The sequence below is a fragment of the Microtus oregoni genome, unplaced genomic scaffold, assembly GCF_018167655.1.
Source record: "Microtus oregoni isolate MIOR12 unplaced genomic scaffold, Mior012 000005F_ref0000423, whole genome shotgun sequence".
Lineage (NCBI taxonomy): Eukaryota > Metazoa > Chordata > Mammalia > Rodentia > Cricetidae > Microtus > Microtus oregoni.
In genome coordinates this window covers 28136489-28153396 of record NW_024543064.1, presented here as the reverse complement: position 1 = coordinate 28153396, position 16908 = coordinate 28136489, and the positions used below count along the sequence as shown (strand labels likewise).

At 44.3% G+C, this 16908-nt stretch overlaps 1 protein-coding gene across 1 annotated transcript; it reads right to left on the bottom strand.

Moving 5' to 3' along the window:
- Nucleotides 1-877: 877 nt before the first annotated feature.
- Utp11 (UTP11 small subunit processome component) lies at nt 878-16692 on the bottom strand. The gene is made up of 8 exons (XM_041652309.1): nt 16506-16692; nt 8838-8899; nt 5895-5997; nt 5356-5469; nt 4303-4396; nt 4075-4205; nt 1848-1958; nt 878-1129 (listed from the first exon to the last, which is right to left on the bottom strand). The coding sequence occupies exons 1-8, from the start codon at nt 16566-16568 to the stop codon at nt 1046-1048; spliced, it is 762 nt and encodes a 253-aa protein (XP_041508243.1). The 5' UTR covers nt 16569-16692; the 3' UTR covers nt 878-1045.
- Between the last annotated feature and the right edge of the window lie 216 nt (nt 16693-16908).

The following is a 16908-nucleotide window of genomic DNA, read 5'->3' as shown; positions in this document are numbered from 1 at the left end:
ATCCCACATTTTAAGAGCCCCGTGAAGGAGCTGATACAACGGCCCAGTAGGTAAAAGCTCTGGCCACCAAACCTGATAACAGAGTTAGATTTCTGGGACAACACTGTAGGAGGAGAGAACTAAATCCAGCAAGCTGTCCCCAACAGGTGTGGTGCTCTTCCCCTGAAATCCCAGCAAAAGCAGACAAAGACAGGTGGATCCGAGGTTCACTGGCTGGCCAGCCTAGTCTAATCAACGAGCTCCAGGCAAATGAGACACTGTCTCAAGACACGGTGAACCGATTGTAAGGCCAGGCGTTGTCCCATGGCCTCCCTGTGCACCACCACATACTGCATCCACCCAAACACAAACACACAGAAACGATGACTTTACTTTTTACTTTGGTCTTATATTACTTTTGAAAAATTCTGTAATATAACAAAATTGAACAGAGCAGTGATTTAATTAAAAATTAGAATGTAAAATTTGCTAGAATGATAAACAAAAATTGATATAAAATTGATATACAACTCTCCCAATGGGGGACATACACCAAAATGCCCACAAAAGTAGCCCAAGCTCCTACTATGGAATAACTATTCTTAAATACTGAAATTAGAAATGTATTTGTCTATCTTCTACTTTGCTATATAAAATTATGTAACTTTTATAAGGAAAAATAAGTACTATATGTAAGAGAATGAATTCATAATATAGAAACAAAGCCGGGCAGTGGTGGCATATACCTTTAACCCCAGCACTTGGGAAGCAGAAGCAGGAGGATCTCTGTGAGTTCAAGGCCAGCCTGGTTTACAGAGTGAGTTCCAGGACAGTCCAAAGCTACACAGAGAAACCCTGTCTCGAAAAATCAAATAATAATAATACAGAAACAATGATATTGGGGAAGGGGCTTTAATGTTCTCACAGATATCAAATAACAGGTTAACAATAAGTCATGATTACAAAAGAGAAAATCAAGGCATCTGAACTAGTGAAATCTGAAATTATTGCAAAAGAGGAAAAAAGTTCTTTTCAATGCAGAATGATGAGACTTATTTTTAACGTATCAACGTTTTCGGCGAGTTTGGAATCTGTAAATAGCCGGGGAGTTCACTGTTTCTTTCTTCACCTTCACCTTCTTATTTTTATCCTGTAAGGGTAAAAGGTGAGCAGTAAACATAAATAGGGTCTCCTAAAGCAGCACAGTCAGTAGGCTAGCTAAGGGGAAGTCCCACAGAGCCCTCCTCCAAGTTCAGAAGAGCCGGGGCCACCCGCTGCAGGAGCCACTTAACTCCTGGAGCACACAGAATGCTACCAGTTGTCGACAGTCTTTGGGAAAACTGAGGCGAGAGCAGCTTGAGTAATTATTTTGTTTAAATTATAAATTTAATTATCTCTCAGAACCCTAGCTGAGAAAGGCCAACCTAAATGATCTGCAAGGCTGAAGAATCTGACATTTAGAGGAATGATAATACGAAAGAGCTTCTTAAATTCCTTGGCTCTGCTACTTCACTGCACAATGCTGTCTATTTTTAAACACCCGTGAGTGGCATGCACTGTTTGTTAACCTGTTTAAATGTTACGGGAGCTGCTCATAAGCTGTAGAGTCCACACGCTACCTGATCCCACCCTCTGCTGCTCAGGGCACTGACTAACAACAACTCTTATTACCTTCTTAATCAAGGAATCATTCTACAGCGTCAGAGCAATAGACACTGGCTCAGACCACTGCCCCAAAGGAGCAGACATTTCACTGTTGTTGATTTACACACAGCCGATATCCAGTCTCAGTTAAGACCTTTATAAGAAAGAAAGAAAGAAAGAAAGAAAGAAAGAAAGAAAGAAGGCTCAAGGCTATCTCTCCTCACCATAAGATCTTTGCGGGTTTGAATTTTCTGTGCAACCACGAACAGCTTCTTCTCCCGGTCAATTCGCTGCGTCAAGCAATCATACTGCCTTTGTCTTTCTTTAGCTATCCTCTACAGAATAAACATACATTTAAATAAAACAATTAACAAGACGAAGGAGTTCTTGAGTCCAGCTACATCAGTGGTTTCACCAGTCCCCTTTTTATTCCAGACTCAACTCAAAATGCCCACCATTAAGATGCCTACTTTAAAGCCAGGACACACCACGAGTGAAAGTATGTGTGGAAACTCCCTATCAAAACCTGTCACTTAGCAAAAGCAGAACGAGACCCAGAGGAAAAACGCAACTGGCCCAAGGATGGTTTGCCTAACGGGTAGTCAGGACTGTCATGAGGAGCCCCCACCTCCAAGAGTGTTCCCAGAGGTCCACTAAATGGTCTCAGTTACAGCAGCCGCCCAGGACTGGAAGCCTGCAGAAGTGAACAGAGCAACAGAAGGGCCAGTGATGGGCCATGTGCTGGGGCTGGAGCCCCTCCATCTCAGTCTCACAGAGCAGAGGAGAATTTTCAGCACTGAGACCTGAGAAGACAACTCACCAGCTAATGACTCCTCAGGACTACTGCAGTCCTTACATTTCGGAGACTTGAAGCATCTGAGAAACTAACAACTTTGGCTTCTTTGAGATAGCACACAGACTGAGTCTCACTCATCCCTAATGCTTGGAACAGAGTGTTTGGATTTCATATTTTGGGGTGTTTGGAATATTTGCATGTACATGAGATAGTTTAGGGATGAAACCCAAGTCTAAATAAGTGATTCATTATTTTTCATATATTCCTTATATACACAGCCTGAAGATAATTTTACACAGTATTTTTAGCATGCTTGCATTTTGACTGTGGCCCATCATATAAAATCAGGTGTGCAATTTCCCACTTATAGTATCGTATCAGCACTCAAAACTTTGCAAAAATTTTAAAGGATTTCAGATTTTATTGTTTTGAACTACCTGTATGTACATATATGCAGAAACCTGTACATACATATATTACACAATTTCTGGGGGGGGGGTGGATGTTCACAGACTTCAAGCCATTCACAGATTTTGTTTATCACTTCCAAGTTGCAGACTTGCAATATACTCATGGGCAGTAGCCTCTTGATAAAAATAATTATGCTTTAAACAAGCAATCAAGTGAAATAATGCTGGGCAAAAACGGCAGTCCCGAGCCTGTGTTTGTTGCCGCTCTGATGGCAGGCCTTCCTTTAGGGTCTGACACTGCCCTCGGAGAGGACTACAATACAATACTACTACCCGAGAAGTGTCAGTGACCGGCTGACTGAAAACACAACTAACCAACAAACAAGGTCAGCACAAGAACCCCTCGGCCAGCTTCTCGGCTGGCAGTGTTGTGAACGTAAAGGGGCCTAGCGCTGAGCCTCAGACCAACAACTCGCCAGCTCGAGCAGAGTCTCACAGCAGTGGTTTCAGACAGCTTTTGTTTTCACTTTATTGCACAGACTGTCAAATTTATGGGATTACCCAATATAGTCAAACTAATTAGGGGTATTTATATTACTAAAGCAAGTTTAGCTGCCTCTGAGCTAGAGGAAACTGCTGTGAAATTAAACATTGGAAGCAAAACTGATGCGGTGTAAATGATTCAAATCAAAACAGAACAGCTGTCTGCTTGAAACACATTGACAGCATTTTTTTTTAAATGAATCAGTCAGAAGTGAGAGTTCAACTCCAGAAGGCTCTGAGAAAAAGCCTGTCATCTCCACAACCCAGTCATGTGATAGAAAGCACCATAAGGAAAAGTCAATACAAAATCTTGGTTACAAACAAGTAATATGAAAACACTACACACCACATCCTACTCTCCAGTGTTTCCTCCCTGCTCTGCACTTTCTACGCGTCAGCGAAGGATGCACATGTTAAAAACACAAAGGACCAGATCAGAGTTGGGATTCAAACCCAAAATCTAAGCTCCTGACCACTATGGAACAGGACCTCCAAAACAAACAAAAAAAATCCACTTCCACCCCATCACCAAATAAATCTTTCTACTTTATCTAGACAGTTTTGAAGTTTCCCATGAATAATTATAAAAAATATAGTGGCAAAAGAAAAAAAAAAAAAAGAACCACAAACCAAAAAAAAAAAATAAATAAACAAAAAACCCAAACTCCCCAACTCCCACCTGAGTGCGAAAGAGATACATACCTTGAGCTGAGTCTGAGGGGTGAGGCCTTTCACTTTCTCCTTCTGCAAGGTCTCTATCCTGGGTCTATTGAAGACCCTGTCTACCAGTTCTGGGGCCGTTTGCAAGTGAGTTGCAATATCAAACCGTTCAACTGAAATTCAAGGCAATCTTTAAGGCACAGGTTGTCGCTAACACCATACAACACAGTGACACGGCAGACTACCCCAGACACCTTCAACATTTCATACCTTCCTTTTTGGTGTCAAAAAAGAACACGTGCTTGTTCTGTTGCTTCCCCTGGAAATCCAGCAGGTGGAGCTCTGATTTCAGTCTTTCGATTTTCTAGAGTAAGGAATATGGTTAAAGTGGGTTCTTCCGGAGTCTCAGAAATAAACTTTCAAGAACTGAGACACTTCCCACCACCACTGTCAAGCAGCAAAGAATTCATTTCATTCTTTTTGATATTTTTAGGTACTGGCTTTCACTGTGGCATCATCATACATGTCTATAATTATACTTTGTACTTTGTTCTCAATGGTTTCATTCTTTTTTTTTTTTCCAAGACATCTGTGTACCCCTGGCTGTCCTGGAATGCACTCTGTAGACCAGGCTGGCCTCAAACTCAAGAGATCCACCTGCCTCTGCCTCCCGAGTGCTGGGATTAAAGGTGTGTGCCACCACTGCAAGGCAGGTTTTAGTCTTATAAATGAAAGCACTTAAATTTATCTATCAAGCACTATACAAGGCATTCCACAAAACTCAATATTTAAAACATATGACAGAAATAAGCATTCTCAAGCTAACTGGTCCATAACCATGGGGTTAGAAACTGGCAGAGCCAGACTTTAGCCTACATCTCTCATTCTCAAATCTGAACTCTATTCCACCATGCTGATTATACCTCTAAATAATCACACCAAACTCACTGTAGACTACCAGCTGATAACTTGACATTACCCAATTGTTTCCTTTGTTGTTGTTTAAACCAGGGCCTCAATTTTTTTAAAGATTTATTTATTTAGTAAGTATACAATGTTCTGCCTGCAGGCCAGAAGTGGGCCCCAGATCTCATTACAGATGGTTTATGTGAGCCACCATGTGGGTGCTGGGAATTGAACTCAAGACGTCTAGAAGAGCAGCCAGTGCTCTTAACTTCTGAGCCATCTCTCTAGCCCTGGGCCTTAATTCTTAGAGCTGCTACCTCCCAGGTGCTGGGACTAGAGGTATACACAACCACAATCTGCTATGTCCTTTCTTAATTAACCAACAAAAATCCATCAGAACAAACACGTGAAGGTCACCTTGGCTTCTGCGACCCTTTTCATCTCTATATATTTTATGTCCTGAGTTCTCATCAGCTTTAGCTGCTCCGGTGTCACTTCTTCCTTGGTCTTCTTGATGACATGAACTCCGTCCTAAAATTGAAGTTTAACAGATACAGTGTATAGCAGAGTACTATCATTAGTAAGCTGCTTGCATAACCCATGTATAAAGCAAAGACAAGCATGCACACTAAGAACTCTGGCCACTGACACCCACCTTGAGCAGACATGCCTCCATTCACTTACCCTTCAAACAAGAGGCTGGGTGTACCTCAGGGGTACAGCACTTTGTCTAGCATGCAGAGGTACTGGGCTCCTTTATAATAACAACAAATAGAGGAGGGAAAAAAAACCAAGATGGTGCAAAGGTAGGAGCATGCTGACCAAGAAAAGGACAGTCTGACTTGGACCTCTCACCAGGAACACCTGGTCCAAGTGGAGAAGAGTCACAAGGACACTTCCTCGTGCTGCCTCATTCCCATTATTTCCCAACACTTAGGGCTCTGTTCTGCACCTACCTGGAGTTTATCCCGAGTCATTTTATAGTAGAATTCATCTGGATTCTTTTCCAGAGCCTTCTTCCGGAGAGCTCTGAGGAAGTCTTGCTTTTTATGATAGTCACTGAAAAAACAAGTCAGGAGAGTTTCACTGCAGAAGAAAAACTATCCACACAGATGAACTACATGAATTTAAAAGTTCATAACCTGGTTTGGGGGGGGGCGGGATCTGGACAGATGGCTCAGTGGCTAAGAGCACTGACTGCTCTTCCAGAGGACCCAGGGTCAGTTCTCAGCACTCATGGCAGCTAGCAACTGTCTCTAATGCCAAGATCTGACACTCTCACACAGGCCTACATGCAGGCAAAATACAAATGAAATAAAAGTAAATAATTTTTTAAAAATGAAATGAAAGTAAATAAATTAAAAAAATTCATAACCTAGAGGCACATCTACTACGTCAACACTTAGGAGACTGAAGCAGAAGAATCACAAATTTGAAATCAATTTGACTTAAAGTGAGAGCTTGTCTTAAAAAAACAAACAAACAAAATCCCTCAAAGCAAACAAACCAATGAAAATCACACACACAAAAAATATATTGAAGAAACCCAAAGCAGGGCTGGAGAGATGGCTCAGTGGTTAAGAGCACTACCTGCTCTTCCAAAGGTCCTGAGTTCAATTCCCAGCAACCACATGGTGGCTCACAACCACCTGTAAAGAGATCTGGCGCCCTCTTCTGGCCTGCAGGCATACATGCCAGCAGAACACTATTTAAAAAAAGGAAGGAAGGAAGGAAGGAAGGAAGGAAGGAAGGAAGGAAGCTAGCAGTGACCAGATTGCTCCATGGTCCACTGTCACGAGTCGGGCTCCCTGTAAGACCCACAATCTTAAGCATCCTCTGTCCCAATCACACCTGAAAGTAACTGTCTCCTCCCCACATCTTAGTGCCACCTAAACCACTACAAAAGGACACCAAATGAAGCACAACTTGAAACTCCTCATGAAGGGTTGTAGTCCAAGCTTCAGCACTGAAGTCCTGCCATGACTCAGATACCACTCTCTGCAGTACAGCAGAGCAGGGGAGTGGTGAGCTCTGCAGCCGGACTGTGTGGTTCACATATAAAACAAATCTAACAGTAACCTGCCCCAGAAGGTTGTTGGAAGGAATAAACAAACATATAAACTCATGTCCTCGACACTGCCTGACCCAATCACTGCACTCGGGGTTGGAGCTATAGCTCAATGGTAGAGAGTTTTCTCTCGAATGCATAAGGCCCTAGGTTCAAGTCCCATTTCCTATCACACCACAAAAAAAGGAAACTAACGACAGCACTCAGTTCTTTTTTTTTTTAAGATGTATTTATTTTTATATACATTGGTGTATTGCCTGCATATGGGTCTGTGTGAAGGTGTCCTCAGGTCCTTTGGAGATAGAGTTACAGACAGTTGTGAGCTGCCACGTGGGTGCTGGGAATTGAACCCAGGTCCTTTGGAAGAATAGCAGTGCTCTTAACCTCTGAGCCATCTCTCCAGCCCCCAGCACTCAATTCTTACAATTAGTTTCAAAGTTCTAATATGTCCAACATGGTGGAACATGCCTTTACTCCAAGCACTGGCAGAGGCAGGCAGATCTCTGTGTTCCAGGCATCCTGGTCTACATAGTAAATTCCAGGACAGTCATGGCTACATAGAAAGACCCTACCTCAAAACAACAACAACAAGCAGCTCTGGCCCCAGTCAGGCATGATACATACAACTATAATCCCAGCACTCGAGAAGCTGAGGTAGGAGACCTTGAGTTTGAGGCCAGCCTAGACTACACGAGGAGATTGTCACACACACACACACAAAAAAATTAGGGAGTCAGGGAGGGAGGAGGGAGGGAGGGAGGGAGGGAGGGAGGAAGGAAGGAAGGAAGGAAGGAAACTGACTGCTTTTCCAGAGGTCCCAGGTCCAATTCCCAGAACAGACACGGCAGCTAACAAGTGTCTATAACTCCAGTTCCAAGAGGATCTGATGCCCTCTTCTGGCCTCCACAGGCATATATCAGGAGGCAGAGAGAGGGGGGAAATCTCTGTAAATTTGAGGTCAGCCTGGTCTACAAAGTGAGTTTCAGGCCAGCCAGGGATATATAGTGAGACCTTATCTCCAAAAATAAAATAAAATACATAAGTTTTTAAAAAATTAAAATCTGGAGGGCTGGAGAGATGACTCAGAGGTTAAGAGCACTGACTGCTCTTCCAGAGGTCTTGAGTCCAATTCCCAGCAACCACATGGTGGCTCACAACCATCTGTAATGAGATCTGGTGCCCTCTTCTGGCCTGCAGGCATGGAGGCTGAACACTGTACATAATAAATAAACTTTAAAAAATAAATAAATTAATTAAAATCTGGGGCCTAGAGAAATCCATTTAATCACCACCACCCCCACACCAGGAGTAAAGAACCTCAGCTGACTTGTATGCTAATAAGCAATTACAAGCATTTTGCAAATGAAGTGCTAAAGAAAAGAATGGACATAATTGTTTTATAAAATGTTTTCATAGTTCATCATCACCCACTCTCAGGCTCATGAATCCGTCTTTCACATCTCATTCCACACCACAAATAATGATGTAAGAGACTCAGCAAGTGGAATTTTTAGATTGTATCTTTCATTTCAAGAAAAGGGAGCAAACACCAAGGTGGAGGCAAAGCAACGCCACTATGAGAAAACCACCTGGACAGGCCTAATGAAAAAAAAAAAATGACGGGGGCAACTGCTTAAGTACCGCTCTGTCTGAGCAAAGAGAGGCTGGGGGGAGGGGGTCACAGGAAAATACCTAACAGGCTGCCAGAGCTTTGGCTATTTTATCGACAACAGGAAATTACTTCCCCGGTAGATACATGGACACTTTAGCAGTAGTATGCCAATGCTGTAAGATTTTTTGGCAGCACCTCTACCAGAAATACTGGACTCACTTTGCACGAAGTTTGTAATCTTTCTTCTTCTCCAGCAAACCCAGACGTTTTCGAAAGCCAGGCTAGAAGACAAAAGGAAAAGGACGCACTTAGTTCTCTTGGCAAACACAAGCTGAAAGCAACATGACACCTGACAGGAACAGGACTCTGTAGTACTCAGTAAATGTGTCCTTGGAGCCAGCCCACTACCCTGTTCCTCCCTCCTCCCCCTTACTAGGCCCTGCCAGGGATGAGACGGCTCGTCCAGGAGCCAGACAGGTCACAAGCACCGCCATAGTAGATTTCTTGGCCTATTAAGGACAGAGAGAGGCAACAATGACTCGGCACTAAGCAAGCAGTTGCCAGCTGTACTAAAATTACTACCAGGTTAATCCAAGGGCTTATAAAATACTATGAAGGGAAAACACAGCAACAGGAGGCAACTGTGCTTAAGGGCGCTAAATTTAGAGTTTCGGACTCAGGTTCAATCCAAGCTTTACCTCGTAACAATCTCTGACCTTGGGCAAATAAATCACTTAACTTCTCTGAGCTGTCATTTCCTAACTATAAAATAGGAACAGTAAGGCTGGGTAAATGGTACTTGCCTGCAATTCTGACACTTGGAAGCCTGAGGCAGGAGGATTGCAAAGGCTACATAGTAAGACCAGAAACAAAACAAAACAGAGAGCAGCAGAGGCAAAACCAAGTAAAATGGGAAGTACTCTCTCTGACACTCACTTCTACAACGTGCAGGGTTCCATGACTCTGTCTTTTTTGGGGCGGTGGGGGGCTCGAGACAGGGTTTCCCTGTAGCTTTGGAGCCTGTCCTGGAACTAGCTCTTGTAGACCAGGCTGGCCTTGAACTCACAGAGATCCACCTACCCCTGCCTCCCAAGTGCTGGGATTAAAGGCTTGCACCCCCACCCCCTCCACCCCCCCTACACCCCCCCCCCCGGCGTGACTATCTTCTTTATAGCCTTCTACCATTACTCCGAGTGCTTAATGTCAGGTTAAATTGGTACATGTTTATAATACCAGAACTTGAAAAACGGGAAACAAAGGGATCAGGAGTTTAAGGCCAGTCTAAGCTACATGAAATCCTGCGTAAATTATGTGTGTCTATGTTAGATGCTTTTTTGACTTTTTGCTATTGAGGAGAGCTTAATTCTTTGGCCTACTTAACTTCTGATCCTCCTGCCTCCACCTGCAGAGTGCTGGAATTAGAAGTGTATGCCACCATGCCAGGCTTTTATTAGGTGCTGAGGATCAAAACCCAGAACCTCTACCCACTGAGTTACACCCCCGAACTCTACCTACATCATCTTAACAGCTCACAATTATGTACCGACTCTGTCCCAAAGCAATGTGCTATGCTTGTTACATAGTACTATTTCATCTTTATGACCATTACAAAAAAGGTAAAGCATATTCCAGAAGGGGAATGACATTTAGAGAATACATTCAGGAATGTAGAACCAAGGCTGAGGATGTACCTCAGCTGATGGATTGTTTGCCTAGCATACAAAAATCCCTAGGTTCAATCTACAGAGCCACATAAACCTGGCATTATGGCACACAACTGTAATCCTTGTACAAAGAAAGTAGGCAGGCTGATCAGAAGTCCAAGGTCATCCCTAGCTACATATACAGGAGCTATTTACTCTCTAGGAATGCAGAGCCCCTACCTTCTGCAGCCAGTCTATGCTATCTCAGAGCCCACTATACTCTTTCTGCTCTGAAGAATGTTTGTTTGGCTTTGGGTTTGGAAGCAGGTTATCATACAGCTCTGGTTGACTTCAAACTCGTGACCTCCTGCCTCAGCCTCCCAAAAGCTATGATGATGAGGATGTTCCCCCCATATCCAGCTTTGTGCTTGACTCTACCCCCACCCCACCCCACACCTGCCTTTTTTGAGATAGGGTCCCATTCCATAGCCCAGGTTGGCCTGGAACCCACTGTTACTTCAGCCAGGGCTTGTGAGCCTCCTGGCCTCAGCCTGTTGAGGGCCAGGATAATAGATCTGCACTGCTATCCCAGGCCTCTGAACAACCTTGACTTCTGGGCTGCATATATAAGTCTCTGCTGAACCTGGGATAATAACTTGGACGGTATTCTTACAGCCACCTTTGTCATCTCTTAATCTTTCAAGGGACAAAATAACCCAGTGAGGAAAGTAACAGGGATGGCAAGACGGGTCAGAAGGGAGATGTCTGCCACCTCACCTAAGTTTGATCCCTGAGGGCCCACACATGGAAGGAGAGAACTGACCTCCCTCACACTATCCTCTTACCTCCATAACGACTACCCAGCATGACTGCCCAACACTCATACACCCATACCCATTAGTAACTGTAATTAAAAAAAAAAAATTAACCTGTGTGGTGGCACAAGCCCTCCGAGCACTCAGCAGACAAGGGGCAGCAGGGTCTCTGCGAGTTCAAGGCCAGCCTTGACTACACAGAGTTCTAGGCCAGCCAAGGCTGTGAAACACTGTCTCAAAACTGAATTTCCTAATTATTTTTGTAATTATTGTTATGCGCAGTGGTGGCACACATCTTTAATCCCGCATTTGGGAGGCAGAGGCAGGTGGTTCTCTGAATTTGAAGCCAGCGTGGTCTATAGAGCCAGTTACAAGACAGTGAGAGCTACACAGAGAAACCCTGTCTGAACAGAAAAAGAAAGAGAGATACTTAGTCAAAAATGGGCCTGGAGAGATGGCTCAGTGGCTAAGGGCACTGGCTGTTCTTCCAAAGGACCTAGGCTCAATTACCAGCACCCACATGGCAGCTCACAACTGTCAGAGACTCAGTTACATTTGTTTTATGCGTATCAGTGTTTTGCCTGCAGGTACATATGTGCACCACATGCATGCCTGGTGCCCTCAGAGGTCAGATAAAAGCATCAAGTCCCCTGAAACTGAAGTTATAGATGGCTGTAAGCTACCATGTGAGTGCTGGAAAACAAACCTGGGTCCTCTGCAAGAGCAGGAAGTGTTCTTAACCGCTGAGTCATCTTCCAGCACCCATGATAGCTTTTATTTCTAATATTGCAAAGGGAGACTGACAGGGAACAGCAATGAGGTAGCGGTCTTGGAATCATGTGTGATGGTACACGTGTGTTACAGAGGAAACAGACTACATGTGCAGCAGTTACACATTTCCTCCTCCACATGAATCACCGAGAGCTTCCACCACATCACACAGGGCCAGCACAAAGGAAAACACAAGGAACCCAAATCACAAGTGATTCGGGCATCGCCTTGAAATCCCTTTCTTCTATATTAATCCAAGTCAACTATTTGCGAGTGTTTATTTTACTTTATATTATGTGAAATTTAATCTCTTTAAGCATCAGGCTCTTAATTTGTAAGATGAAAGAGCATCTAGCTCCTGAGGACACTGAGGGATTAGGAGATACTCCTTTTACAGCATGCACAGCTATTCCTAGGATGCTCAAAATGACCATTTTAGGCAGGATGTACTGTAATCCCAACATCAACAAGGCTAAGGCAGAAGGATCACAAATTGAATTTAAGGTAAGTCTAGGCTTGATGTGGGAGTGATTTCTTATTAATAAAGAAACTGCCTAGACCCATTTGATAGGCCAACCCTTAGGTAGGCGGAGTAAACAGAACAGAATGCTGGGAGAAAGAAGCTGAATCAGGAGTCGCCATGATTCTCCCACTCTAGGCAGACACAGGTTAAGATCATTCCTGGTAAGCCAGCTCGTGGGCTACACAGATTAATAGAAATAGGTTAGATTGATATGTAAGAGCTAGCCAATAAGAAACTGAAACTAATGGGTCAGGCAGTGTTTAAAAGAATACAGTTTCCGTGTAATTATTTTGGGTAAAGCTAGCCGTGAGGGCGGCCGGGTGCCAGGAACGTAGCCCGCTGCTCCTATTTCAACATAGGCTAAATAGGGAGCTCTTATCTCAAAAAAAAAAAAAAAAATTCACACACATTCAGTAGCTTTGCCTTCAAAAGCAAACTGACCTATGAGTTCAAAACATTTCAACACAATGTTCTATATCTCTACCATTTCCACACATGTTGCATACTTGGTATTTTAAATGTTGTTGTTGTTGTTTTTCAAGACAGGGTTTCTCTGTGTAGCTTTGAAGCCTGTCCTAGAACTCACTCTGTAGACCAGGCTGGCCTCGAACCCTCAGAGATCCGCCTGTCTCTGCCTCCCGAGTGCTGGGATTGAAGGCGAGCGCCACCACTGACCAGCTGTGTATGACTGTTTTACTTTCATATATGCTGTGCACCACTACTGTGCCTGGTGCCCAAGAAGGCCAAAAGAGAGCCTCAAACCCCTAGAACTGGAGTTACAGATGGATGTGAGCTGACATATCGGTGCTAGGAACTGAACCTGAGTCCTCTCAAACAGCAACAAGTTCTCTTAACCACTGCGTCAGCCCTCCAGGCCCACATCTGGTATTTTTAATGTGCCATATCTTATAAAGTTGCCTCTATATATTTTTTTAGTTTTATTTCTTTTTTTTTCCCAAGATTTATTTTTATGTGCACTGGTGTGTTGCCGGCATGTATGTCTCTATGAGGGTGCCAGATCCCCTGGAACTGGAGTTACAGACAGTTGTAAGCTGCCATGTGGATGCTAGAAATTGAAGAGCAGCCAGTGCTCTTAAAGGACGACCCCTCTCCCCAGCTCCACCTCTGTATTCTTTTTTTTTTTAATATTTATTTACTTATTATGTATACAATATTCTGTCTGTGTGTATGTCTACAGGCCAGAAGAGGGCACCAGACCTCATTACAGATGGTTGTGAGCCACCATGTGGTTGCTGGGAATTGAACTCAGGACCTTTGGAAGAACAGGCAATGCTCTTAACCACTGAGCCATCTCTCCAGCCCCACACCTCTGTATTCTTAAACACCTGATGTGATTTCCACCTTTGCCATATGACAGCTCTAGCTGTCCCTCTCTGGGTAAATACTTGACCCATCTGAGCCTCATTTCCTTAAGGAAATATGAGGAAATAATAACCCGCTTCCCAACAGCTGCTCTGAGTGGAATGGCTGAGAGTCATGTGTTTACACTTCACCAAGGTCGGGCCACTACCAGTTTTCGATAAGTCTGTCTAGTCTCGCAAACAAGATGTTAAAATATACTACCCGCGGGTAAAGGCATCTGCCATCATGTCAGTTTAAACATGGAGGCAACTCCCACAAGTTGTCCTCTGAACGTCACAAAGCTGTGGCCCCAATACACACACAGTTAAATAAAATACATGTAAGATAAACTTTTCAATACATGTATGATACTGCTTCCACTAGGCATACACCAAAATAAATGCTATTAAGCAGAAAGAATGTGTGCTTAAAAAAACTCAGAACACCAGGCAGTGGTGGCGCACACTTTTAATCCCAGCACTAGGGAGGCAAAGGCAGGTGGATCTCTATGAGTCTACAGAGTGAGTTCCAGGACAGGGAAGCTACACAGAGAAACCCTGTCTTGGAAAAAAAGACTCAGAACTATCCCTTCTCATCCTTTTGGCCGAGAACAACTACAAATGGACTTTTAAACTATTAGAAGGAGAACCAGAGAGAGGGGCCGACATTCAACAGCATCAATCAGTTGCACGGTTTCAGAGGTAATATCCTTTCCCTTTCTTCGGCCTCTGTACCACTGGTATCTCCAAAGGCCTTGTGGGTTGTTTATATGGGGGTTCTGTTTGTTGTTACTGCGGTCTAATTTTGTGTGTATACATATCTGTGTATGCGGGTATACATGCCACTCCTTAAGAGTCCATTCTCCAAAGAGAGGCCAAGAAGTTAAAAGAGCGAGCCTTAGTATATGGGAGGGTTTGGAGGGTAGAAAGAGAAGGGGAAATGCTGTGATTAAGTTATATTCTCAAAATAAAGAGTTGAGAACAGTCCACTCTTTCCTCCACTTTTCTATGAGCTCTGAGGAGCTTACTTAGGTCACGTGGCTTGTGCAGCTAGTACTGAGCCATTTTGTTTTGTTGAGATACTGTCTCATGTAGCCCAGAGTGTCCTAAAACTTGGTGGATTATCCTAAATTCTTGATCCTCTTACCAAAAAAGAAGGAGGAGGAGGAGGAGGAGAAGGAGGAGGAGGAGGAGGAGGGAGAGGAGGAGAAGAAGAAATATTTATTATTTATTTGAGGACTAAAGAGATAGTTTAATAGTTTAAAACACATTATTCTCTTCCAGAAGATCCAAGTTCATCTCCCAGCACCCACATCAAGCGTGTTACAACTACCTGCAACCCCAGCTCCAGGGAGAGCTCCCACAGGCATATATAGTCAAGTGCACACACCCATCCACAGACACACATGTACACACATAAGCTAATTTTTTGATTAAAAATAAAAAATAGGGGTTGGAGAAATGGCTCAGAGGTTAAAAACATTGACTGTTCCTCCAGAGGTCCTGAGTTCAATTCCCAGCAACCATATACTGACTCCCAACCATCTGTAATGAAATCCAGTGCCATCTTCTGACTGCAGGAAAGCATGCAGACAGAGCACTGTTTACATAATAAATAAAATAAATCTAAAAATAAAATAAAATAAAAAAATAAAAGCTGGCAGTGGTTGGCACACGCCTTTAATCCCAGCATTCAGCAGAGGCAGGTGGATCTCTGTGAGTTCAAGGCCAGCCTGGTCTAGAGAGTGAGTCCCAGGACAGTCAGTGTTACAGAGAAACCCTGCCTCGAAACACCAAAAATAAACAAATAAATAATAGTTAAAAAAAAGATGCATAACTGTGTATGTCTATGTGTATGACCCAGTGAGAGCAGAGCCTGTGCAAGCCAGAAGGGAGTGAAGAATTTTCTGGAGTTGGAGTTACAGGTACTTGTGAGTCCACGATGTAGGTGCTGGGCTTTGAACACAGCAGTCAGGTGTTCTTAATGGCTAAGCCCCCTCTCCAGCCGTTAAAGGCTGGAACTAGTTATGCGATTTCTGAGAATAGTAAAGGGGATGATGTGAGTCTGGATACATCTTTATTTCTAGCACATATCCCCACACCGACACATTCTCCTTAGAAATGCCACATTTACTTATTCTAACTAACATCTCGTAGGGGATTCCCTCCCTCCTTTTCTTCCTACCGAGGACTAAATCTTGCTAGGCGCGCACTTCACCACCGCGCTGTACATCCAGAATGTTTTTAGAGTTTTATTTTAAGAGAGGTCTAAGTTGCTCAGGCAGTCCCTAACTTTGTGATCCTTCTGTCTTGGCCTCCCGAGTAGCTGCAGTTACAGATCTGGGCTATCAGTCCCCACAGTTTGGAAATGGTCAAGTCACCCTCCAGAAGGGAGAAGGAAAGTACCACGATTTCAGGGTGAGGCACGTGACAGCTCTACAGGAGTCACAAATCCCAAGCCAAAAGTTGGGCCCACTTTAGGAACACCTGTCCTCGGTAACAACTCCAGTCCGAGTCGGATGTGGGGCGCCAACTACTGCTGGACACCGGGAAAGGATTCTGACACGCCTCGCCTCACTCAATACCCACGGAACCTCCTACCCTAGGGAGTGACAATCCCCCTAACCGGGTCCCCAGGTCTCCCCGACGAGGCATGCTGGGGGCAGGCCCCGTGTGTCGGGTATTTACGGAAGGCAGATGTGCTAGCTGGGACGCTGGGGTAGCAGGGAGGCAGGGGCCACCAGCCGTCGCCCACGGGGCCTGCGCGGGCCTACCTGGCTTCGTTCTCGATGTTCCCGCTGCCGAGACTTAGCTGCCTTGCGAAATGCCGCCGCCATGCCTACTGGGGTCTAGAAAATGCTCAGCAAACTCCACCACCGATACCACACTATCTGAGCAGCAGCCTCCGCCAAGACTACCGGAAGCAGGCCCAGCCGCTTGAGGCTTGCAGACTAGCTGAAGCCTACTTTACCGGAAATACATCCCCGATCGAGCAACCCGGACAGGAGGCTTCTGGGAGATGTAGTTTCCGAGATAATCTCCTGATTCCTCCAGCGTTCTCTCTTATTCGCCTGAGAGTGTTCAAAGGTCCGGAGACAGAGCCTTCGCTCTAGCCGCAAGTTGGCATCTGGGAACAAGTTGCTGGCACTGCCCTCTGGTTGAGCTAGACTTGTGTGT